At 38.8% G+C, this 26,000-nt stretch overlaps 1 protein-coding gene across 1 annotated transcript in view; it reads left to right on the forward strand.

Annotated features, from left to right (window-relative positions):
- PKHD1 (PKHD1 ciliary IPT domain containing fibrocystin/polyductin) overlaps positions 1-26,000 on the forward strand; it is a 442,189-nt gene that overhangs the window by 113,715 nt on the left and 302,474 nt on the right. Inside the window, exon 36 of the mRNA XM_081044785.1 lies at positions 8,342-8,498. Within this exon, the coding sequence (XP_080900911.1) occupies positions 8,342-8,498 (157 nt within the window). The remainder of the gene's footprint in view (positions 1-8,341; positions 8,499-26,000) is intronic.

Genomic DNA, 26,000 nt, shown 5'->3' on the forward strand with positions numbered 1-26,000 from the left:
TCTTTAGATACAGCCTTTGTGAAAGTTGTTTTTGCTGGCTTGCCGTGAGCTGTTCCATGTCCTTCTTGACTCTACATGTTTCACTTAGTCCTGGCCTCTCCTGAAGTATCAAGGAGAGGACCCAAGCTAGATCATTTCCATTTCTGGAGGCTTTAATGAGGTGGTTAGTTTTAGCTTCCTATAAGGGGTTCAGGTTTGGGGTGGCCTCTGGGGAGCTCACCACATGAGGGGATCTGTGCTTGGTAGAATACCCATTTCTATATTCAGTATTTCTCAAAGCTGGAGCATGTCTGACACCAACGCAAATGCTGGGAGAAGAGTTGGCTTTGTCTGGTTTGGATCCCAATGCAAGGAATTTGTGTAAAGTAACCTCAGACCCAGAAAAATGTCTAGTCCTTGTCCTCTGTGAGCTGTGGACATGATTCCTCCAAAGAGGTGGGAAAAGGAGAAAGGGGGAGGACACCACTAAGGGGACCTAATCTGTTTGTGTTAATCAGAGACCTACCCACTTTCCTAATTGATTGCTCACTACAAAGTAGCTTGATGCTTCTTTAGCCTAGGAGCTAAATGTAATCAACTTCTGTTTATGTAAAAAAAAAAAAAAATTTTTTTTTTTTGCCCTTGAGGAGATCATTATTTCTATTGTATGAAGATGGTAGCCCAAACATTAAAAGTAATTAGAGCAGATGGCAGTGCATACTTCTATTGTAAAATACCCTGATGCTTATAAACTGGTTTTCATTCTCTGGGCTTCCTCTTTTTCTCTCTGCCACCACATATTCATTTTACTTCCCTTCAGGTATAAAGGGAGGAAAAAAAGAAAAAGAGAGAGAAAAAAAGGTTCCCCTGGTGTATGAAACTGAGGAGCTGTCAAAGGTTCATAGCAGGGAAAGTGCACTCCCGTGTATTCAATCACTGAATTAAGTGTTTTCGAAGGCGGTGCAGTCACTAGTCCATTGCATGGGGAAATAACACGCTGTCGTCCATCACTTAAAATGTTAACCTTGTCTCTTACTAGTGACTGGGAACAGAAACACATGCTCTGTGCTCGCTGGTTAAATGGCAGTATGTCAGCTCTGTGGAAAAGGCTAGCGTGTATCTGTCAATCTTCTGATTTGGCTCTATGTGTGTATGTGTGCACGCACATGTGTGTGACATACACACACACGCGTCCACATTTCCACTTGCCTTTATGTAACCTTCAGAGACCTGCTTTATTGCTTACTGGAAAATGAGAATTAAACCAGTTGCCAGTATTTCAATGTATATCCTTTACTAAGATATTCTTACTTGCCAGTCTTCAAACTCTTAGGTAACTGTATTATATTTATTTTTAATTATAGAAAGTTTCATTTTGAACATATTTCAATATTGATGGAATGTACTGAGCATATTATAGGTAATTGGACAATATCAGTTCTTACTACTATATTGATAGTATGAATGAGAATATACCAGGACTCAGCCAACTTTAAGAAGATCCAGATGGTAAATATTTCAGGTTTTAAAGGCAATATAGTCTCTGTCACACTGAAGTCAGCTATGTAAATGAATGGTCGAAACCATGTTCCAATAAATATTTATCAAAACAGTGGGTGAGCCATATTTGGGCAGTAGTCTGTTGACCTTGTTATATAATTGCTGAATATTTCACATGATTCTTTTCTGTAGGACCCATGAAGAACTTGAGGTCTTTCTGCAGTGGGCAAAATGAACGTCCCACTGCGTCAGCACCCCTGTAGGGCTGTACAGCGTTCCATCCTTCATGCCTGGCTGCTCTGTCTGTCCTCCTTGCTGACCCTGCGGCACTTCAGGCATGCTCCTTCCTCAGGCTCTTCCCCAGACAGCCTCTGGCTCCTCCCACTCCATTTCTCTGTCCCAATCCTGTATTAGAGGTGCAGTTCCTGAGCATTCAACCTAAAATAGCTCCTCCCACCCTGGCACTTGTGATCCATTTCACCCTCCTTTTTGTTTTTTTCAGAGCACGTTAATTGTTTTATGTATTTAACTGTTATCTCTCTAAAATATAAGCTCTATGAGGTCAGGGATTTGGTTTGTCTTGTGCCTAGACAAGTGCTTGGTGGGTAGTGGCTTCTCAATTCAATACTTGTTGAATTCAGAGAACTATTTGCTCCACACAAATCCCAGGCAAAAAAAGAGCTTGTGACTGTTACGTGAGATAATACTCATGTGCACTTAAAAAATGTTACCTGTTATTGTTAATTTTAAAAATTCAAAATTTTAAAATTATGAAGTGTAGTGGGTAATATGTACATTTTTCAGTTGTGAGGACTAATGATACTATAAGCAAAATGTCTAGCACTGTACCTCGGACATTAGAGGCATTCAGTAATTGGTAGCTGTCATCATCATTATTATTTTCTCCAACAAGTGAGCTTATCATTCAAAAGAGGCATTGTTGGGGAGATTTGAAGACTTAAATGGAAGAGAAGATAGTTTCTGTAAATTTGTTCCATTTGTAGACTGTAATAGTCTCCTGAAGCTCAAGAGTGCTAAACTAACTTACATATAGAAAGCACTAAGCTAATATCAATATTATTTGAGAAATCGTGGAGTGTAAGAAATGCATAGAACCAAGACATATGCTAGTGAGTTGCCCGGTTTTCTAACATGGAAAGGGTAAATTTAAATTGGGTACAAATCTCTCACAAAAGGCATTGTTGACATTTCTTTGAGTAGTCAATGTGCTGGGCAGAATGGAAAGACTTTCTTATGTTATCTCATAATCTTGAAGGGTTTATAAGCATCGTAAAAAGAAAGTGATCACTTAGAGCCACCATGAGCTCAGTAAGAACAAATTATGCCAAACTAATTTAATTTCCTTTTTGTTCCCTAAGGAGTTATTACATTATAGATCAGGGGCTTTATTTGTAATCCTGGATTTGTAGATGCTTGACTTTTCTACAATGGGCATTTTTTGGTTTCATAATCAGCTGAAGTAATCTCGGCCTGTGTTAATTTATCTGTAGCATCCAGATTAAAAAAAAAGAAAGGTGATTAATGCACTGGATTTCATCTGTAAAGCAGTCTCTACTTGGGTCAGTCATCTAATCCTCTGAACTCCCATAACACCTTAGTTATGTCTTTAATTATTGAATTAATCACATTTTATATTAATATCTGCATATTTGTTTTATCTGAATGGTAATATGAGTACCTTTAGAACAAGGATGATGTCATACGTATCTGAGAGAGATTCCTTCACACTGGTTCATACATAAAAGGTTTGGGATTTTAATTGGCCAACAACTTTAATATCACTTAACATTACAATATGATTATTAAAATAGCCAAGACTCTCAGTTGGGAGAGCAAATTTTATTTAATAAATGGGGTGAAGACAGTTAACTATTTGTGAGTACAGCAAAAGCAAAGATAAAAACAGAAAAATGGAAAACTTCCCAGCAACATGAATTCTTAATTAGGCGAGGATTAACATGCAAATATAAAACCCTACAAAGCAAGAAGAACATATAAGTGATGTTTATATAAGAATAAAAGAAGGGTGTCCTATGCATAACATAAAAAAAAGGAAAAGATAAATACATTTGGTTTCATAAAAATTAAAAACATTTCTATGTAAAGGAACACTGTAAAAAAGTAAAACAAAATATTTTCAGCTTCATATCAAATTATTTTAGTTATTAAAATAATATTTTAAATTATGGCATAGTGATTATGAGCCCAAGTCAAAGTTGACCATTCGTTCGTTCATTCATTCATTCATTCATTCATTCAAGAGTATTTTGGGGTTATCTATTAAACACCGGGCATTGTTGTAGGCACTGAGGACAAAGCAGAAAACGAAGAAACTCTTATGAAACATATTCTATTGGGGGTTGACTGACTATAAACAAATATACTATGTTTCAGTCATGAGCAATGCTTTGGAGAAATTAAAGCAGGGTAGGGATGGAAAGACTGTTGGTTATAGGGACCTGTCTTTTCCTATTTCCAAGGCTTTCCTGTTGAAGAAGAAAGCATTCTGGTGAGGTTTCAAAACAGTTCTTCTTTGTCTTTGTCATCTAGGAGACACTGTGTCTAGAGAGATTCCTGCACCCACCTCCTCCACTATCCCAGCTTAACACATAACCTCACAAGTAGGTCTTTGCATTGCATGGTGTTCCAACTTGCTGATCAATGACTTCTTTCAAGATAACTCTGGTGGTGTTGCAAATACATTTAAGGTGACATGTGAGATTTGCAGACACTGCACATTCCCTGAAGTTCAGAGAAGTGCTGACATATTGCAAGAAGAAAACAAATTGCATAAGCTTCCTAGCTGAGGCAAGAAAGTTTTTGCTTGTGTTTTCTTCTTTTCTTCTTTTTTAGTTTATTTGGGACTGCGTATACTGAGGTAAAGATGAGAGCATGTTCTGGATAATTCTTAAATCTCTATTTCCACACCCACCTCTATATGCCTGTGGGGAAATGATTTTCTTTTGCAGAATGGGAGTGAGTGATTTGTTTACCTCAAAGAGAAAAACGAATGCTAAAGGCTGAGTGCCTTGGGGACCAGAGTGGAAAAAGCTTATGTTCACTGGAAATGAAAACTACATTGACCGATACGTTAAGCTGGTGACACAGCATGGATTTCACCAAGATCATCATATTGGTATCAACTGAGAGGCTTTCAAATATATTGACAAGAAGTCTTTTATCAGTGTTGTCAGCATTCTATTTTGGTTGATTGGATCAACATGATAGGGATTGGATAAAGATGTTGGCAAGTGAGCCATTGCCACTGCCATGGGACATTGCCCTGGCAGTCCTGTGCAGGCCACAATGCTATTAGCTTGTCAACTCTGAAAGTGTAGAAGAGCGAAAATTCTTGTGCCATATACATGTAACCATAAATTCACTGACAACTTGCAATCACCGTGATACATTGTTCTTCTGCTTCCTCAGGTAGCTGTTAGATAGTTGAGGATGCATGAATTTTTTAGGACTTTTAGTATTTAGTCACTCATGTACTAAAGTATGAAACATCTATAAAAAATTTATACATTTCAAGATACTTTTATTATGCTAAGGAGAAGTTTGGGTACAGGAAAACTGAAGTCTGTTGAAATGTAATGCCTAACTTTTATACAAGTATTCATTTTAAATCTACCACATTGGATTGGAGAGACGTAAGGTGAAAGAAAAAAACTTGGTGGAAGATTTCATAGGAAAACTGAATCTGAGTCTTGGGTTTTCATTTAGATACACACACCATCATTTGGTTTAAGTTTAAATAGAATTTGAAATCACTGAAAGGAATGTGAAAAGATGTGGGCCAATCCCAGTAGATCAGGAGACCAAGGGAGTGTATCACTTTTAATTATTCTAGGCCTTATCACCTATTTGTCTACCTATTATAACAGGAAGGTGCTTATGTGTGAGCACCTGTGTGTAATATCTATAAATATATGCATAGGATTAGCAGGTAGATGATTCATTTAAGAAATGATTTCATCGTGGTTTTTTTTTTTGTGCACTTCTATGTGTCAGACACATTTTTGGGGCTTACGACCAAAACAAAGTCCCTGCTTTTCATTTGAAGAAGTTTAGCAGCTGATAAATATGCAAGGAATTATATGACCTGAATAAAGTAGTATTAGGAGAGGAGTGACTGGAAGGATTATTTTAATAAGGAGACAGGGATGGAGGTGTTGTTTGAGAGAGACCTGAATGAAGTAAGAGAGTGAGCTGTGCAGATATTTTGTGGAAGAGTATTCCAAAAGAGGCACTGAGGTGGGAGCTTGTTTTGCAGGAGTCCAGCCTGTCTCCACCCCTATGGCCTTTGACACATCATTTAAACTCTTGGCTTCCTCAACTGTAAAGAAGAGATAACAATATTTGACTTTCCCATCTGTTAGGTTGGGGAGTATGGCAATGCTTGAAGGTTGACAGGCCAGGCTAAGATGATGTATTTATAACACATGGAAGGCAGGGAATGACAAAGGCACATGCTTCAGAGTAAGAGAGAAAGTCTTTAAGATGCACTTAGAGCTAATGACAGGTATCAATGCTAATTGTAAATCATAAAGTGTTCTCAAACTAATTAATGGAAGAAATTGTGGAACGGTCTTCTTTTGATCCCCACCCCCTTGATACCTAATTAATACCTAGTTGTTCCAGATGTTCCCATTGTATGAGTTGTGGATCCTGGTTTTCTTCGTAGTTCTGTAGTTCAGCTCTGGATATGTCTCAGAAAGGGTTACGCTGCTGAATTCTTCAAACTTCTTATAGCTCATCCACACACCACCTCACCCTACTTGTTGGTCTTCCTTAAGTCCCCGAGAGTCAAGAAGCTTTGAAGGAAACTTCCTGGTTCCTTTTTTGGATATGTTTCCCTCCCCTGTAGCCCTTGTCTTGATTTGGCCATCAAATTTTGAAGCAGAAGTGTCATCTGCAGGGATCATTAAAATGGCAGATTCCTGGACTTTACCTCCTGAGCTTTTGATTCCATCCGGTGGCATTGAAGGAATTTATACCCTAAACAGCTGTAGGCAGAGCAACAGCGTCGACATCATCTTTAAAAGGAAGGGGTCGGATTTCTCTAGCATCCTTTCCATTTCTGACTATATAGAAATCCAAGCATTTTCAAATGCCCTTTTACGGTGGACTCAGGGCTGATGTCACAGATAATCTTGGCAGTTCACCCTTCTTGGCAGTTGACACCATCTTCATCTAAGTCAGTCTTTTATACTTTCCCACCATTTTATTCCAGTCCAATTTCCTTCTGTTTCCACCCCCCCCCCTTTCCTCTTTATGGATTCTATGGGAGTGAATTAAAAAAATTATAAGTATGTATAATATTTAGCCTTTTAAGGAGCACTTCTGGTAATTTTACCCCTTATACCTAGCGTCAGCATGAAATAAGTAGAGTGCTAAAATTCTCTCCTACTCTTTGAGTCTGTGGATGACATCCTAGGGACATGGCTTATACAGCTCACAACAATGCCCACAGACCACGCATACTTCTTTGTTTGGTGCTGGGGCTACTTATCATTATGTCTTATGCTTTTTTGTCTCTTGGGTTGAGATGAGTCACTGACTTTTTTTCTCCTTCATAGTTGTAGAAAATGAGAAAAATCCTACCTTTCCTTATTCCAAAGCCTTATTAGTGATTGGGTTGAGTATACAGTTTGGGACTACTGAGTGGGCATCAGTACATGCTCCTGGAAAACTGATTGGCTCTTCTGGCAACATATTTTTCCATTTTGTTTTCTCTCAGAAATACTCCAGGGCACTATTTGCTGTGTAGGTGTAGTTATTGGTATTATAAACATGCCTTCCCTTCTTAATGATCTTCTCCCATCTGCCTCTAACACCTCATGAGAGGACCTTCTAGGCAGTTATTTTACAGGAACTCGGGCTCCACATTTGGTTGGAATCTGTGTGGGAAGAAGAACTATGTGGAGAGAGGCATACATATGTTGTATGAATTACCTTGAAGGAATCACTTTCTCTATTCTGATTTCCCTATGTTTATCATCACTATGGTTCCATAATGGCACAAGACATTTAGACATGTCCTCAGCCCTTGTATGAGCCGAATATTGTTTTCTGTGATTTTTACAACCTTGTTTTGAAAAATACATGACTTCGGTGTGACCAGAAATAAGAAAGCCAAAAGTTCTGAGAGGGAGCCTGAAGGCCAGATGGCGAGAGGGTGCTTTCTCCTCTGGGCTCCTCTCAGCCTTGTTCCCTGCCCCTCACTCAAAGGTTGCGGGCTATCATCTGACATCATTTGGCATTTCACCTAGGCATGGACTTTTTCAGCAGTGATGCACCAACCACAGAGGGAAAGGCAACAATACAGTGATATCAAAATAGGTAGAGAGGGAGGATGGATCTGAGCACTTAGAAAGAGGAATGTTCCTATAAAATAGAGACACTTGGCAGTAGAGCCAGTGAAAAATGATACCAATTGTATAAAGCAAAATGCCACTCATCAAGCAGAACATTTTAATTCTTTCTATTTCAGGCTATTTATGATGTTTTGCTCCATAGATGTCTGTAAAAATAAAAAATGGAATCTATCCCATCTGTTAGGTAGAAGGGGCCTGTGCTAGAATAAAAAAGTAACAAAAAATCACAAGGATGTTGTTGGAGAATTCCAGAGGCTGGGCACGGAGGCACAAATATAACTTTGCAGCTTCTGTATTTTTCCCTTTTTGAGTTAAGTGTAAGAAGAAGAGAAGGTGACTAATGTTATTGAGACAATTAATATTATATTTAAATTGATTTTTGTTTAAGAAGTTTTCATTTTGATCACCCATACTCTCTTTCTTGAAAACAAAACAAAAACAACAGAAATCTTGTTTTCTAGGGCAACTTATCCTTCCATTTCTGCCGGAGGTGGTCCAGGGCTCACAGTTGGTTTCCTGAAAGAGTGCCACAAGATGGCGACAATGTCACAGTGGAGAATGGCCAATTGCTACTGTTAGACACCAATACAAGCATCCTCAACTTACTGCACATTAAAGGTTTGTGGAGTTTGGAGATTGGCGGCAACAGTAGTACATACAATTCTATCACTTTTAGGGGAAAGGAGGGAGGGCAACTTTTTGGATAATTTCCAGCACTTGGTTGACAATTTATTCTTCAACCAAATTGAAATTTTACTATGAAAGGAGGAAGAGGTCAGAGGGTTCAAAACATAAGCCTTTTTTTTTTTGACTCATAAGCACAGAGCTTGATTATTTTAATTTTTCAAATACAAGAAAGTTACCAGTGTTCTCAAATCATATGCTTTTTTATTCAAGTACTTTGTAGTCATGCTTGTCCAGGGCAGACCCCACAATATGGCAAAATGCTCTGAAATCAGTTAATGCTGCTGGCTTTGAAATTCCCTGCCAAGAAACCAATGCTTTCCTGCTTTTACCCTGTTGTGGTTTTGACTTCCTGGTCCCATGAAAAGTCATATAAATAGGCTTCCCTTATTGCAAAACTGGCCCCATAGCTCTAGGGCCTGGGAAGTTGGAAGAGACTAAGAATTCAAATTTCAAGTCCTTTACCACATCACCAAGTGACTAAGTCAGTTATTTCACCTCTTTGTACATTTGTTTACTTATCTGCTAAATAAGAATAAAAAATGATTGCTTACTTCAATGGCTAATAATAAGGAATTGTTATCAAAGTGACTCAGTTCATTGGAGAATGAAAATTGCTTGGGAAATATGATTGGTTATATCTATAAAACACTGCACGAAAACATTATTTTTTACTATAAACATATTTAACACTTACAGGAGAATTTGTTCTTGTTAAAGTAAGAGCATAGCCACATGAGGAAAAATATACTAATTTAAAGGGGGTAAACTGATACAACTTTTTTGTTTTTAAACTGATACAACTTTGATACTTGTCTCTTACAGATGGTATGAGGTTTTTCTGGTTAGGTATTTTATTATTCTACAAGGTGTGATCACAAAATATGGTGAACGTTTAAATAAAAAAAATGTATTGTAGTAAAAGACACATTGCCATTAATCTCCCTCAGAATACTTCCCCTTGCTTGGAACACACTTATCCCATTGTTCTTGCCACTTTCTGAAGCAGGCTGGAAGTCCTCTCTTGTGAGTGTCTTTAATTGTGCTGTCCTGGCTGCCTCCATGCCCTGAACTGATTCAAAACGTTTACCTTTTATGGTCATTTTGACTTTGGAGAAGAGCCAGAAGTCTCACGGTGCGGGATACGGTGAATAAGGTAGATGAAGACACCTGTAATGTTTTTGTTTGACAGAAATTGCCGTACCAGAAGCGATGTGTGACACATGATACAGAGCGTTGTCATGATGAAGGATGATTTACGGCACACTTTAAAACACACCTTCTCTCAACCATAGCTCACACCCGACTGACTGCACCGATCAAGTTGAAACTTGTCACACACTGTTACTAAGGTTTGATACGCTGCTTCCCATATTGAAAATCCCTGCCTTTACATTGGATGGCACTTGGCAGCAGCATTCACCTTATTTTTTGATCACACCTCCTATACTCTGGAAGCTGTGTTTCTTTTCTTTAGTAGCAAGGAGAAGTTTTAAGGCAAATCAGTTAGTATCTTGTAGGAAAAATGGTGTGTCAGCTTGGGCTCTTGGCCTTCTTTGTGGTGTGTATGTGTGTGTGTGTAGCCTGGGGCTCTGGGGAGTGTTGATTTATTGACAGCCATCAACTACCTAAAGACTAGCAATGACAAAGGAAAATTACAGACTTAAAGCCTCAGCTCAGAGAAAAGATGCTCTTTGCAGGCCTTTAACCAGGACTCTCTTCACAGGAGATAAATTCTGCTGGAGGATAGGATGCCCTTCAAGAGCTGGAGGGTTTTTGCCTTACATTGATACCGTTTGGGAGAAGTTTTTCCACTAAAAGTCCTCAGACTCAGCCTAACTGAGTCTCTGGATGTCCTATTAGTTCCTGGTAAATGTTCAGTCAAGGAATGGTGTTGAGAGGTCCAAAGACTGAAGATGGAGTAGAGGTGTCAGAGGGAGAGAAAAGGGTCAGAGAAAGGCAGGGATATGTGGAATATATACTTGGTTGCTCACTCTTGGAGATTTTAAGATCTAAGTAATCCAAATACTTGCCCCTACTAGTCACCTTCCAATACTGGTTTTCCTTAATATTCATGGTTCAGGCAATATTTCATTCCGATGTTATTTAGAATAAGTAAGTCAAGTTTGGAAGGGCAGAACCTTATCCTGTGGAAAGGTCTGTTATCTGAAGGATCTCCTCTTTCTCTTAGGAAGTAGGACTAATGGTGAACATGGGAGGGTAAGGAGTGGACACCTGTGTCTGTACAAATAGGATATAAGAGTTGTTGGCAGGTTGCAGGGTTGCCTAGAATGAAACTCTGAGATTTTTATCATAGATATAGGTCCTAGCTCCTAGAAAGAATGAGAACAGGGAAAGGACACAGGTCAAATTTGATTCAACAGCTGACTTGTGAATGCTTGTTTAAATGGCCTGGGAACTCTGCGTGAGTTACAAGAAAAGGCGAAGAATAATACTTAATGTCACTAGTGTGTGTTATCACTAAGGAAAAAGATAATTAAGGAGAAAATATGAAAGAGTAAAATTTCTTGTTCTAAAATGTGTGATACAGGCAGCAAAGCAGAATGTAGTTCAGAGTAATCAGGGTGTCAGGGAGGTAAGATAAGAGTTGGATGTTGGAGGGAAAGTGACTAGTATACCATTTGTGTCTGAGACAAGTTTTGAGCATGTAAATATCAATATACACCCAGAATATAAGTTTGAGGAACTTCCCCCTCTCATTTATTAGAACTGCACATGTCCAGTGGCTCAGGCCAGAAAACTTGGAGGCATCCTAGACTTCTTTTTTCCCCCTCATATCCCATGCCCAATCCATCAATGCATCTTGTTGACTGGATCTTCAATATGTGTCCCATATATCAACACCTCTATTAGTACCAGCCTTGTCCTAATCAATATAATTTTTGTCCAGGACCATTTCAAATGGCCTCTTAATTGATTCCAATGTTTCTAATTATTTGTCTTCCTTAATAGCCGAACCTTGGTTTTTTTATTTGGGGCAGCAACATACTCTGCTCAAATACTCTATTTCCTGGCCTCTTTTGTAGTTAGACATAGCCTTGTGGTTAAGAGCTGAACAATGAGATGTAAGGGGGAAGTGTGGTACAGGACATTTGGGAAGTAGAGCTGACCCAGTAAGAGGCATGTCCTATTTGTCCTCCCTCACTTCATGAAAAATGTAGCTGCCATCAGATTCAGCTGCCATCTTGGACCATGAGGTGACTCATTAAGAATGGGGAAGCAGAAGAATGGACGAAACCCAGGACCTTGATGATTTTGGAGTTGCCACAGTGGCATGGCAACTGGGACTGTTCACTTCTGAAGTTACTTTTTGTGATAGAAAAACAAACATTCATGTGTTTAAGTCATTGATATCTGACTTTTATGCTATATGCTAACATAACACCCCCAGTAGTGCGTTTTCTGTGTCCTTTAAAAATATGCCAGATCTTGTTACTTCTTTCCTCTAAACCTCTCAATGGCTTCTCATCTCCCTAGGAATAAAATCTAAACTCCTTACCATTATCAAACCTTTGATCACTACATTGATCTTGTCTTCCTCATTTACTGTGCTCCAGCTCTCCTACGAATATACTAGAAGCACACCTGCCTCAGGGCTCTTTCACATAATGTCCTATGCCTGGAATAGCCTTCCTCCAAATATTCATGTGGCTGGCTCACTTATTTCATTCACTCTTTGAGAAAATGTCAACTTATCAGAGAAGCCTTGTTGGCCATCTTTTCTAAAATTACAACTACTTCCTATTATTCTCTATCCTTTTATTTTGCTTTACTTTTTTTCGTAACACATCACCACAAGAAATATTATAAATTTACTTGCTTGTTTATAGCCTATTTTCTCTGCTGGAACAAGCTCAAAAGGGCAAAAGACTTCACCAATTTATTCACTACTGTCTATTTAGTGTCTACAACAGTGCCTGATACATAATGAGAATATGTTAATGGTTGAATGAATGGACAAATAAAATGGTGCAGGATTCAGGTCCTGGATGAAATTGAAGAAGCATATTTATTTTTTAAACATCACAAATGGGTTTTATTTGTCACCATGAAAAGTCTGAAGTTTAAACAGATTCTTGGACTGGGGGCTCACATCCATCAGGTTGTTCAACTTTAGCATGTGCCTCATCCCCAGTAGCTTTTCTAGAACTGCTACCTTCGCCATGAAGCACCATGAGTTTTCCCAGTTCAAACTTGGGCTTCTTCAGCATTTTGACTTTTCTAATAAAGACATCATAGAGCACAGCAGGTAAATAGATCAGCAAGTCTTTTCTGTGTCTTTTCCAGTGCTATCTGGAATCAAATTATTGACCACTTCTTTCAAGTCATTTATCTGCACCTCTTGGGTGCACCATCATCTTCTTCCAGATTTGGTAGACCTGTTGATGCTGAGCATAAGAGGTCTTCTGAATCTGATTGTTGCAATTTTTTTTTGTGTGTGTGAAGCCAACACAGAATACATAAAACAAATAATAATCATCAATAGTTTTGACATCAGCATGAGCTTCAGTCATGGTCTGCCATTTTTTGACCTTAGAGCACATTTTGTCATGGGTAAGATCCATGCCATGGAAATCAGTCAGGCACTTTTTGCCCAGAACATCCTCAGTAATAAGCTTGACTTTTCTAAATGCAACTTCATCACTCTGTAGATCAGCTAGCCTCACTTCAAAAACATGACCCTTGAGACCATCAGATGCAATTTTGCATCCTTGAGTTCTTGTGACTAGTTACTTCCCATCATTCTTATATTGAACATCGCTGGTGCTTTTACATCATATCAGTCTTTCTTAGAAAAATGGGTCAACCACTTTCTTTGTGGCTCCATTTTTGCTGCCTTTTATAAGGCACTGCCATGGTGCTGCTCAGAGAACTAAAAGGCAAGAAGTATAATTTTTAAACTCTTGTTCTTTTAAATATCACTTTTCCTAACTAATTTACTTTTACTGTCCTTAGTTGTTCTTAATGATATATATACCTGTATACATATGTATATATATGTACACAATATATATCCACACATATATCCATAAATATACATATATTTACATACATACACATACATATATGCATACAGATACCTAAGTATAAATGTATATCATTATGAGTTGTTTGGAATATAAAATCCATTGAAAAGTAATTTTTCTGTTTCTATTTAAAACTGATGAAGGATGTTGACTCTCAAGTATCTAGTTGATAAAGCCTAGCTCTAAACCTCTAGTTTTCTCTTGGTCTATAATACAAGGCCTGACAATTAGGTTCGTGAACTTGTTGCAATGATGTTGCTAATTTTTTTTGATATCAGAGGGATTATTTATTATGAATTTGTACCAACTGGATGAACAGTTAACCAAGTTTACTATTTGGAAGTGCTAAAAAGGCTATGTGAAAAAGTTAGACGACCTGAACTTTTCACCAACAGTTCATGGCTCTTGCATCACGACAACGCACCAGCTCACACTGCACTGTCTGTGAGGGAGTTTAGAGCCAGTAAACAAATAACTGTATTGGAACACCTTCCCTATTCACCTGATCTGGCCCCCAATGACTTCTTTCTTTACCTGAAGATAAAGGAAATATTGAAAGGAGACTTTTTGATGACATTCAGGACACCAAGGGTAATCTGATAACAGCTCTGATGGCCATTTCAGAAAAAGAGTTCCATAATTGCTTTGAATGATGGACAAATGGTGCATAGCTTCCCAAGGTCAGTACTTCGAAGGTGTCCATAGTGATATTCAGCAATGAGGTATGTAGCACTTTTTCTAGGAGTATGAGTTTGCGAACTTAATTGTCTGACCTTGTATGGGTGAAAGTACTTGGGTAATAAAAAAAGCTATTCAAATATAAGACTAGATCAGAATCTTCCTTATTGTCAACAGCAAGTCATTCTATAAATGTCTGTTACACTGTCTATCTTTTTCAAACTCATTCATGATATCAGAAAAATAACGGAGTAGAATTTTCTTTATTTTCCTGATACCTTCTATAGGCTGAGATAAAGCATGAAAAATTTCAAACCAGAAAACAATTTCTTCAAAAGATTTTAACAAAATATAAAGCGTTATAGTGGAAGTACTTTCAGTCATTTCCATCATATTACAAAGAATGCGTTTTAAATGAAGTATGTTCACACTTTGAAAAGATTAGTGCTTAATAAAAGTGAAACTAGATCACCTAAGAAGTACATTTAAAACTAATTTATGGAAATATTACATCCTCTATATTATTTTTCCATTCATGGAAGCCATCATCCTAATATACAGAGGACCGGCTCCTTACATCAGGAAAACCAACATTTCTACATGTGGCCCCCAAGAGTCTTGAAGTCTCCCTGCTATACTTATATTCCACCTATAAAACAGAATTGACATTTTTTCTTACAAGTACAACTTATATAATAGAAAGGAGCATTATAAATTTCTTTGAGGCAATTGGGAAATGGCATCAGAGACAAAGTTTTCCCCATTATTTATGATGCTACATGTACAGATTCTTGAACTTTATTGAAAAATGGCAGTGTATTTTGGGACCACAAGAAGAGCTTCAACTATTTTTATTATTATTTAGCTTTACTTAGCAAAATATCAAAAGCTTTTATTTACTTAACATTTCTGCTTCTTCTCTCCATTTCTCCCTCCCTCTGTTTAAAAAAAAAAAAAGTTGTTGTTTTAGGGGGTACTGTTAAACACAAAAGAGAATTAACCCAATCAATTAATACTAATGAGCTGGGATGGAAATCGGCATATTGCCTTGATTTAGTTAATTATATTTTTCATTCTTTTATGTTAAGATGCCCAGTGGCCATAGGCATCACTGAATTAAAATTTATTATTTTATTCCAAGTAATTATGATGAGCCATAATAACAAAGAAGGAACGTTACCCTCATGTCAGAGCCATTATGCATCTCGAGCTTGTGGCTGTCGTTGGGGAAGCAGCCATATTTTCTGAATGAAGCAATGAGTCGCTCTCTATTCTGGTGGCCAAGCAGCTTGACAGGAAGTGGCCTAGAGATAATGATTACGAAAGGATCAATTAGGGAAAAATGAGCTCTAGAAACCCCTCGTCCTTTGGTGTTGGGTTTTCAAAAGGCAGCCATTTTGTAGTTTCTTACTACTGACAATGCCTTCACTTTAAAATGCTGGAACAGAAACTTGTTTCCAGTCTCTATTGCTCCTTTACAGTGCACTCGTCTCCTTTAATGTGATTTTTTTATTTCTTGGTCTCCTGGAGAATGCCAAAGCAGTTAAATGCTTGGCGGGCTTTTGAGTGAGAAAGAACTAGGTTTGAATCTGAGTTCTGTTTGTTAACACCCTTGGGACCTTGGGCAAGTTGCACAGCCTTCATGGGTCTCAGGTTTCTCCTCATTAGGATCGTGCCTGTTATAATGACAGCAACTGGAACCGTGACGGCTAACATTCATTATTTGCTATTGTGTGGCAAGACTACAACGTGTCTACTGACTCATATGGATGATTTGAGTATTAAAGGAGGCAATATTTATAAAGCCCTTAGCGTATGACCTGGTCCAGAATAAGTACTCAGTTAATGTTAGTCTTTGTTTTTGGACTGATGGGGACAGTCCATCAGTCCATCTCTTCTTGGACAGAAGAGATGGCTGAATATCAGTCCTAAGTTGCAATTTTATTTGCAGATAGAGGCTGCTTCTATATATGAAGCTAACTGGGTTACTGAAAGAATTAGCTGGGTAATAAAGACCTTGGATTGCTTTTATCTTCAGAAAGCATATTGAAGTGTTTTTTCTTTCAGTGGCAAGAGAGGGAAGGATTACAGGTGGAAGTTGCAGAGTCTATCCACTTGCTTGCCTCCGTTCTTTTGTTATTTTGACTTCGTGGAAATATGTTTTTCTGGTACTGTTGGAATATGGTCTCATTTTCTCCATTTTTTTAGTCTGCAGTCTTGAGGACATTCAGATCTTGTTAGTCTATTATATTTGGGATTTCAGTGGTATACAAATGCATATTCTTGGTTTACTAAGGTGAGTTATCTTCTCTTGACCCACTCTCAAGTTCATTGTAGATTCTTCATCCTTGGCAAGGGTTGCAGGATTCCAGAGTGAGGTATTAAGTGCTGTACACAGCACAGCTTTTTTCTTTTTTCTTTTTTTTTTTTAGTCACATGGTTTATACACTTGGTCCCTTCTAGTTAGCACTGAAACAGCCTCCCTTTCAGTCGGTGAATGTTTCGTCTTGCAATGATCTTTTTAATGCAGTCACATGGGAAAACTAAGAGGCAGGACTTTCCTGGGACGTTACTTGTGGTTTCTCTGCATCAGGTCTGTGTGAGTCACTGGGCAGATTACCCTATGCCTACAGTCTCCAGGCTTCACAGATACCAGTGTGGATTTCAAGGAAATCCATGTAAAGTCAGACTGGAGTTTTGATAAAAATGAAATCGTCTATATTAATATTTCTTTCATGCATAACTATATAATGTCTTGGTCAACAGGAGAGGATTTTGTGGACTCATAAAATTTGTTGCAAATCGGTAAGCTTAAAACAATTCATTGACTAAATTTCTCTTCTCTTTGTTGAAACATAGCTACCCTTCAAGGCGGGAGGTGGTTTGCGTATATACAGACAATGCAACAAGGTTGGCTCATTGCAGTTTGGTCAGCCAACGGGGGGGCCTGAGTTCACATTTCTGGCTGCCACAAACTCTCCTTTGGCTCTCGGTAAAGCTCTGGTCCTCAAATCAATGCACAAAATGGAAATGATGGTGATGCCCTTCCCTTTGTAGGAGGAGAGTGGCTTGTACGAGTATAATCCTCCACCGGATGTTAATATTCTTCGTATGTGCAACCCTGTGGAGGAAGTGCAGGACAGGAGTAAAGTTTCTTCTCATTCCGTTAAGCCTGGAATTAGAAGGGGCTGGGCTGTGCAATAATCTATAGGGGAAGCCTGATTAAAAAGTCAGCATCAGGAAGAATTAACCTGAGTTTGTTTGCAATGTACCCTTAACTCCCTTTACCTTGTGTGTCTCTATGTGTCAGTCTTTTCTGGGTGACAATTTGGAGTTATTTATTTTATCAGAGGGGATTTTACCTATATCCAAAGCTAAGTGGATCGTTGATAGAATTTTTAATCAGCTAAGAACTTGAATTACTTTTATATCAATTCTTTACAAATTTAATGTTAGGGTGTGTTTTTTTCTTCCCTCTCCCTTTTGGGAAGATGCAATCTAAGCTACAAGCTGAAGCAAGCTGGAACCAGGTCTGTGTTTGCTTACCTTTCTCCTGCCAGGACCATTATATCTCCAGGCACAAGGCAGGTATTCAAATAATTGTTGAAGGGATAAACAAATGAATGAATTTCTGACCTGAAGAGGCAGATTAACAGTAGTTGTGAATTTCTCTATGATCAGGGTCCTTCCTGGCATTCTCAGATGTTAGTGGATTTGTCCAGACAGTGACCAATTTCATTTACTATTTGTGTATCAGGAGATCAGAGACAAAGGCTTTTTAATGTGGGGACACTTGGCTCTGAAACCCCTTATTTTTCCCAGTCAGACAATGACTTACATTATTTACCTCCAGAGAACAGTCCCAGACACACTTGATTAGCCTTAAATGAAAGATAAGCCATTGCTGTGAGAAAGGACATGCTTTCAATAGATGGGCAGACAGACAGATAGATAGATATTAAACAATTTACAGTTTTATGTCTTGACAACTTGGATATTGTAACATGAAAAATGCTGCTGAACGGGGCCAGTCCCTTCCAAGCACAGAAGCTATCATATTTTCAGTAACGAAAGATAAATGTTTCAAACTTCCTTATTTAAAACCCTTCGCTGGCTTTCCATTAGCCTTTAAGATCAAGTCTAAGCTCCTTAATATGGCTTACAAGGTCCTTCAGAACTTGGTCTTTTCTCACCTCTCTACCTCATTGGTTGATTAATGATTCCCACATCCTGTTTATCCAGATTGGAGTGGAACTAGAACTCTGGGATGCTTATGTATCTGGGATTCTTGTGCAGGTTAAAATGCACTGGAGAGTGAGTATTTCATTACTATTATTTCTCATATACTATCATATTCCAGGGGACCATTAAGGTAGAGGCATTCTCATTTAAAAAAAAAATAAATAAATACCACGAGGAAACAGCTTTACCTTTCATTTCTAAAACTACTAATTAGCAAAATCATATTTACGATATTCAGAGAACAATTATATTTGTAACCTTTTGGATAAACAGATTGCTCAGAGAAGTGTATCAAATTGCAGGCTGGTCAAAAACGTGATTGGGTCAATGCTAATTGAACTTTGATGAAGAGATGGAAGGAGATTATTTAAATGAATGAGAAACTTGGTAGCTAAGGAGATTTCTTACTGGCCTGATACAGACTTTGGGGAAAAGATGGAATTTTGTTGTTGTTATATTTTGTTGTCTTTTCTGTTTCTCCTTACACATACTAACTTGCTTTCTGAAGTCTTAAGTGACTTTCTAGACATCCATAGAACAGCTGAGGGCCATGAGCACTTAAATGCCAGAAGCTTTGTTGGTAAAAGGAAGTAATGGTTTTCTGGAGGTAGAAGAGGAAATCAAGGTTTAGTTAAGCAGTAATTGATAACAGTAGTTTTAAAGGCAAAGGCATTTATTTATATCTCAGTGTTTGAATTCCTTTAAGGATTTCTCTATAGTTTCTCTTCCATAAATATGTTTACACTTTGTAGTTAATATAGAATTAATTCATTTATAAGGTTAACTTACTGAGTTTACTTTATGTGTTGTAGAAAAAGTAAAAGGATGAGTCATATCCTTCTCTTCTTTCTCAGTTATCTGTAAAGTTGACCAATTCATAAAAACCAGGGCATTTCTATTCACCTGAAGCAATTAAATTTCCTAGTTAGTGACCTTCTAGAGGTGAAGACTGCATTTTTGTTTGTTTGTTTTTATCTTGGCACCTAGCAGAATGACTGGAAAATAACAGTAAATGTTTATAGCGTGATAAAGTGAGTTAATCTGTAATCCCAGCCTTTTATATCTCAGCCTGTTAGATGGTACCAAACTTCACAAGAGTCTGGATGCCTAGAACAATCACTTACCTTACCTAGAGCAGTGGTTCTCAAAGTGTGGTCACCATCAACAGCATCAGCACCACCTGGGAACTTGCTAGAAATGCAAATTTGGGGGCCCCACAGCAGAACTCTCTGGGGATGAGGACCTCCACCCCCAAGCTGTGTTTTAAGACCTTTAGGTGATTTAGATGTATGCTCAAGTCTGAGAACTGCTAACCTAAAACAGTAAAGGGAACCGTATAGAATTGTCAGGCCTGGAAGCCAATTAACCTGGTCCAGCTACTCTTTTTCCAAAGGCTATGCAACCCTTGCAAAGAACAGTTGAAACTTGGATGGGCCTGTCCTGAGCGTGGCATTTTTAGTTAGCTGCAGTTCCCTCTCCTGCCAGGGAAATCTGAGCCCGTTGAAACATTTCTCCCAACTGCTATTGTTTGCAGCTCTGAGTCAGTGATTTTATTTCAGATACGTTTTTCCTTCTACATTGCCCATTTGACTACAGTACCAGGCTAATTAAGGAATTTGTATGTGGCATCCATTCTGGGGAGGTGTGTGATTCTTTTCCTGCATTCGGAGAACATTTTTGCAAACACTTTCTAGTTCATATTTTCTTTTTTTAATCAGGCAGCGACGTTACAATTAAAATACCGTTAAAGTGATTCTGGCAAGTATTGCAATAAGCATGTTTTTTAATTAAAGGAAGAACAGGGGTATGCATAAGCCACATCAGCTAAAGGGGAAAATTTCACTCGATATCTATTTTAATTGAAATGAAAAAAAAAAAAAAAAAGAAAGCATCAGGAGAAGCAGCAACAGCAGACTGTGCCTGTGTGTATGTGGCTCGTTCCCAGGTTGTTAGGTTTAGGTGTTCTGCGCCTGATTAATTAGTAGCCAGCCAGAGAGTCCATTCCCTTTGCCCCCAATCCTTAAAGCCTGATTTATGCCTCACATCCCCCATGAATATGTGAGGGCTCAGGCATCTATTTCCTCAGCTGCTAGTGGATAGGATTATGGAGCGTGCACTAAGCTCTGGGGGGCTCTCGTTTGCCAGCCAAATTGATTTTCCGCCTTTCTGGCCGGGGACAGGCCCACCTCGAAGGCTTCCAGGCTCTGCTCCAGTGGATCAGGCACAAGTCTAATCCGGATCTTGCCAACAAAGGAAGCTGTGTGCATTGCGGTCACAATGTGGGCTTCAGGCTGTGGCTGCCTACCCTAAATGCTACTCCTCTCCCCTGTTGCTCACCTCCTCCTGACGCTCACCTCCACAGAAGCACAGTGCCGTGGAGTACAGCAGCGTACCCCACCTGTACCTGGATCACTCAGCCAGCCCTTCTTATCCAGGCAGTGGAGGGTCCGTCCATCCAGAATGGATGGTCATCTATAATTCTCCAGGGAGAGGGAATTTCACAGGCTCCCCTATCAATCTGACTATTTAATGACTGGAAAGTGAACCAGATACAGGCTGTTAAACTTTTTAAGGCGTTATTCAGGGTTGACACAAAAAAGACGAATGGAAGTTGTTAATCAATACCGATAAGTACATTGGACAATTTCCATCTAAAAATTTAGGTAATTCAAGCGTTAAGCAAATGAATGGTATAGTCTGGGATATAGATTGATCGAATTAGTTGGGGTCTTCAGGTTCCTCCTTCGCTCTTGATTTCGTTCCCCTCTGGCTTTCCCTTTACTTAAAACTGGAGTCACTCTCTCTGGGTTCATTTTATTACGTGGCGTTTGTGTCCTAATGAAGCACACTCCTCCTCAGCACCCTTTCTCCCCTGAGCCTCCTAAAAATGACATTAAGGGTTTGCCATCTTCATCTGCCACCTTCCCAGTTCTTAAAGTTCTTCCTGCAGCCTATGTCTGTACAACCTTCGGATTTCTCTCCTAAGCCACCTAACTTTTTAACCCATGCTCAAACTTGTTACTTCCTTTCCTTATTTTTGTCTTTAAATATTAATATTTGATAGTCTGTTCCCCTTATCTCTCTTCTGTTCTCACTCTACATGTTCTCCTAGGGAGACCTCATTCAACTCCTATTATTCAGCAAGGATTTAGTGAGCATTTACCAATTTCCCCATATTCCATGCACTGTGCTAGGCAAAGGGTTTATGACTTTGAATGAAAAAGACCCAAATCCTTGCTCTCATGGGGTTTATTTCTATAGTGAAAACAGTCAAGTAAGCAAATGTTATATGTATAGATTTGCTGAGCAGCATGGAGGAAAATACAACAGGAAAGGTGGAAAGGGAGTTTGGTGGTGGTTGGGGGATTTGCACAAAGTCAGGGCAAAGACTATGAGGCAGGAGGAGTAAGAAGGTCAAGGTCAGTACAGCAGCAGAGAAGAGTAGAGGGAGAGTGAGCCAGAGTGGACCAGCCTTGAGGGGTTGGGTAAGCTTTGACTCTGAGTGTGGTGGGAGCCATTGGAGACTCTGTGCAGAGAGGTGACTTAAGGCTTACACAAAGTAAAAATGACACTGGGTGAGATCATACCCTGGGGTGGGGGGCAAGGGCAGAAGCAGGGAACTGAGTTAGGAGACAATTATCATAATCCAGGGATGAGGTGAGATTTACTCAGACCCCAGAGACAGATGTGGAAGTACTGAGAAGTGGTTGGATCAGGGGGCTACTTTGAAGGAGGAATGCACAAAATTTCCTGAAAGATTCGTTGTGGTGTAAGAGGGATGGAAAGTTGACTTTAGAGTTTTCAGGCTGAGCAATTGGGAGGATGAAATTGCTATTTACGGAGATGGTAAGGACTGTGAACGGACCTGCGGGAGAAGACACTGAGTTCATTTTTTGGTTATGCTAAGAAGCTGATGAGACATCTAAGTAGAGATGTTGAGGAGGCGGTTGGGTATATGAGTCTTGAACTGAGGACATAGGTGGGCTTTGGAGATATAAATTTGGGAGTCAGCAGCAATTACCATATGATAATATTGAAAACCAAAGACAAGATGAGACAACCAAAGGCAGTGTTCAGCGAATGATAAGAAAAATGGTCGAGGCACTGAGTCAAGGAATACTCCAAGTGTCAGTGGTGGGGACATTTGGAAGGAATTGGGTAGAGGAGGCTATAGGGGAAGTTTGGGAGGAGGAGGAATATCAGGAGGGCACAGTACTGGGCAAGTGAGGGGAAGGAGTTTCAAGAAAGAAGGTGTGATCAGATGTGTTCAATGATGCTGGCCACACAGGAAAGTGAGCACTGAGCATCGAGCTTTGGATTCAGCAGTGTGGTTGTCTTTTGTGACTGTGACAGGACCAGTCTGATGGAGTGCTCAGGTAAGGCCCAAACTGGGGAGGTGTCAACAGAGGGGACGTGAAGAATCGAAGACAGAAACTGCAGCCATCTCTTTGCAAGTCTTATTATATGGCAACATATTTATATTCTAAGTTTTTCTGCAAGGGAGAAAATAGCTAAAACTGTGTACTTGTTTCTCTTAAAAATAAACACAATAAATCCTTTTGTGGTTATTACGGAGGATGGCTAATTGTAGGTTTAGCCAAAAATGGGTTTTGATGTACTTTGCAAACATTAGCTAGCTGCTAAAAGTCTCTTTTACTTCCCTTTAAAAGAAATGAAAGAGATCTTGAATGGAGAGAAGTGATTACATGTAAAAAGTTGTGTTAATTTATTTATTTTTGAAGGGAAGTAACAATAATGATGGTTGATTGATTTTTATAAAATTACCAAGGTCACTTTTGGGACATACTCAGCTTTCATGAACAATCTTAACAAACAATTTAAGGCTGATTTCAGCCCTGCTCTTTATTTCAGCTTTCAGAAATGGGGTCGAGCTCTATAAATTGGAGAAATAAAATCCTCCCACTGCCCTCCCATATTCAAGTAACTCTCCTTTAAAGTAGCCTACTGTATATTTGTTTTAAGCTAATAAAGTATGAGGATGAAACACTTGGGGCCTTGGTACAGAGCTCGATTAAATATAATCTTTATATTCTTTCATTCAAGAAGCTTTCCTGTTGGTTATCACTTATAATTATTTTAATCAAAAGTAGCTGAATTCCTTATCAAAGTCTTTCCTTAATTTACCTCGATTTTCTTATATTTGCCACTGATAAAGTGAGGAGGAATGCTTTTTAGCAGAGAATAATGAATATCATGTTAATTAATTAGTCCTGTTTATGGTACTGTTGCCAACACAAATCATTCATTTTCTTTGGGCTGAGTTTTTCTCCCTTCATTAATGTCATAATTAGTTCCTGTCAGTAAATGACATTTAAAAATTTCTATCAATTTGTTTCAGTGTATTTAATATTTTGCTTGATGGTACATGGGACAAAGCCCAGGTCTACATATTTACCCAATAATCCTTGTAATCTGTCTCAAATTCATTTTAGAATTAGGCGAAGTATATTAACATTAACAAAACTCAAATAAATCATGTGTAAACAAGCCATAGGCAAATTTACTCAGGTTAACACACGTTTGTTCCTTAAGTGTAACTATAATAACAGACCTAATTGATAAAAACCTGGGAAGCTTTGTGGAAGTGAATGGGATATGAGTTTTTCTGTCAGGTGGTCTTGGGTTCTGAAGCTTCTTCTGCCTGTTCTGGTCTGAAAGAAGAATTAGCCGTTTGTAGCCCCATCTCTGCTTTATGAAATATGGAGAGTGATGTCAACCTCATAGCCTTGTTTTGAGGGCCATTTCAGACAACATATCTAAATATTTTGGTGCACGATAGGTAATTAATAAATGTTAGCCGCCTTGTTTTTCCTGTAGTCTTATTTGAATTTCTGACTGTGCATGCACGAGTAGTACCTTTTTCAAGCAAAATTTTAAAAAATTTCAAAATTTCAAAAAAAATTCAGAAAAAAATTTCACGGCAGCATAGCTGGTCAGGAAAACATGTGTTCCGTGTCTCTATCAGTGTTAAATGCACACCTGACTGTATTCTTAAAGACGTAGATATTCCAGAACTAGCAGGAGCTTTGGTGGACACAAGGTTCTTCCTCCACTGAGTAGGACAGATTTGGGAAATGAGTAATCTGAGGCCCAGCAATGATATGGGACTTACTGAGGGTTAGTCACAGGCCAATAGCAGAGTCAAGACAGGAACCTTGATGATTCCAGCCTGTACCAGTTGCTCATCAAGGTCAGTGCAGGTTTCCTGACTATAATGGAGGAATGCTGCCATGCAAATCCATGGTCATGGATTGACCATGGATTTGACGAGAATTAGTTGGGACATTAATCACATGTGGCTGTGAGTGAAAAAAGTTTTAGTAAACCTAAGAATGTGACGTATACCACAGGTCACATTTTTCCCCTTTGTTCACAGCAGGATTCATCCAGCAATAATTATCATTATTACCTTTCCAATGATTATCATTGTCATTGCAATGACAATGGAAGGGAAAATTAAAGTCAAAATTCCTAGTAGATCCTTTAGAAGTCCACTAAGCAGTGTGGTACCACTCTAGCATCAAGCCTGTAAGTCACCAAAGGATAGTTTCTTGTTTTTTTGGATAGTTTCCCTTAGGCAATGCTCTATATGCCATATTTCAAAAGAAGAGTCAGAACTGCCAATGTTGGAAGGATGTTCTCTAGTAGTGCTAAAGTGATGAAACAACTGGAAATAGAAGAGTAATAGCAATAATGGGGGAAATAAGATGAGTGTGATGATGCAGCAGACACCATTGCATTAAGTGTCTAATATGTCAGAACTGAGACCAGGGACCTACAAGCATAATTTCAAGAAATCTCAACATAATTCTCTGAAGGAAAAACTTTTACCATGCACATTTTACAGACAGAGAAATTGGGTACCTACATGTGGTGTGTTCTAAATTGTGGCGGAAAGGAGGTCAAATCCAATTAAATATTCTGAGCCAGGTACTGATGGTGTTGGATTGGGCTTTAGGATTGAAGGCTAGAAGGTCTTGGTGAAGACGGCCAAGGAAGCTGAAGAGAAATGTAGACAGACAGGGAAGAAGGGGCCTCCATATTTGACTATTGGGTCAAATATTTATTGATCACTATCTTTGCACTAATGGCGGTAAACAAAAATGATTGGAGTCATCTTAGCCTTATTCATCTCTCCCTCTCATTCCTCCAGGATATGTTTAAGTACTTCCAGTTGTGATTTCTGGAAAACAGCAACAATCCAACTCAATAATTTGGCATTTTATTTAAGACTAAATTTAGCAGATCTAAAAGAGTAGAGTCTGTTTTTCATGGCCCCTCACCAAGGCCTTCCTTATTACAGTTGAATCTGCCTTTGGAGACATTTCTGACACCTGGCCCTCTCCTTTGCCTACTTTTAGCTCATTGACACAATGTATGGACTAATAAATTGAATGTAATAATATCCTTTCTGAGAAAATGGGTGTGAGAGAGGGAGACTGTGTGT

The sequence above is a fragment of the Rhinolophus hipposideros genome (genome assembly GCF_964194185.1).
Source record: "Rhinolophus hipposideros genome assembly, chromosome: 3".
NCBI lineage: Eukaryota > Metazoa > Chordata > Mammalia > Chiroptera > Rhinolophidae > Rhinolophus > Rhinolophus hipposideros.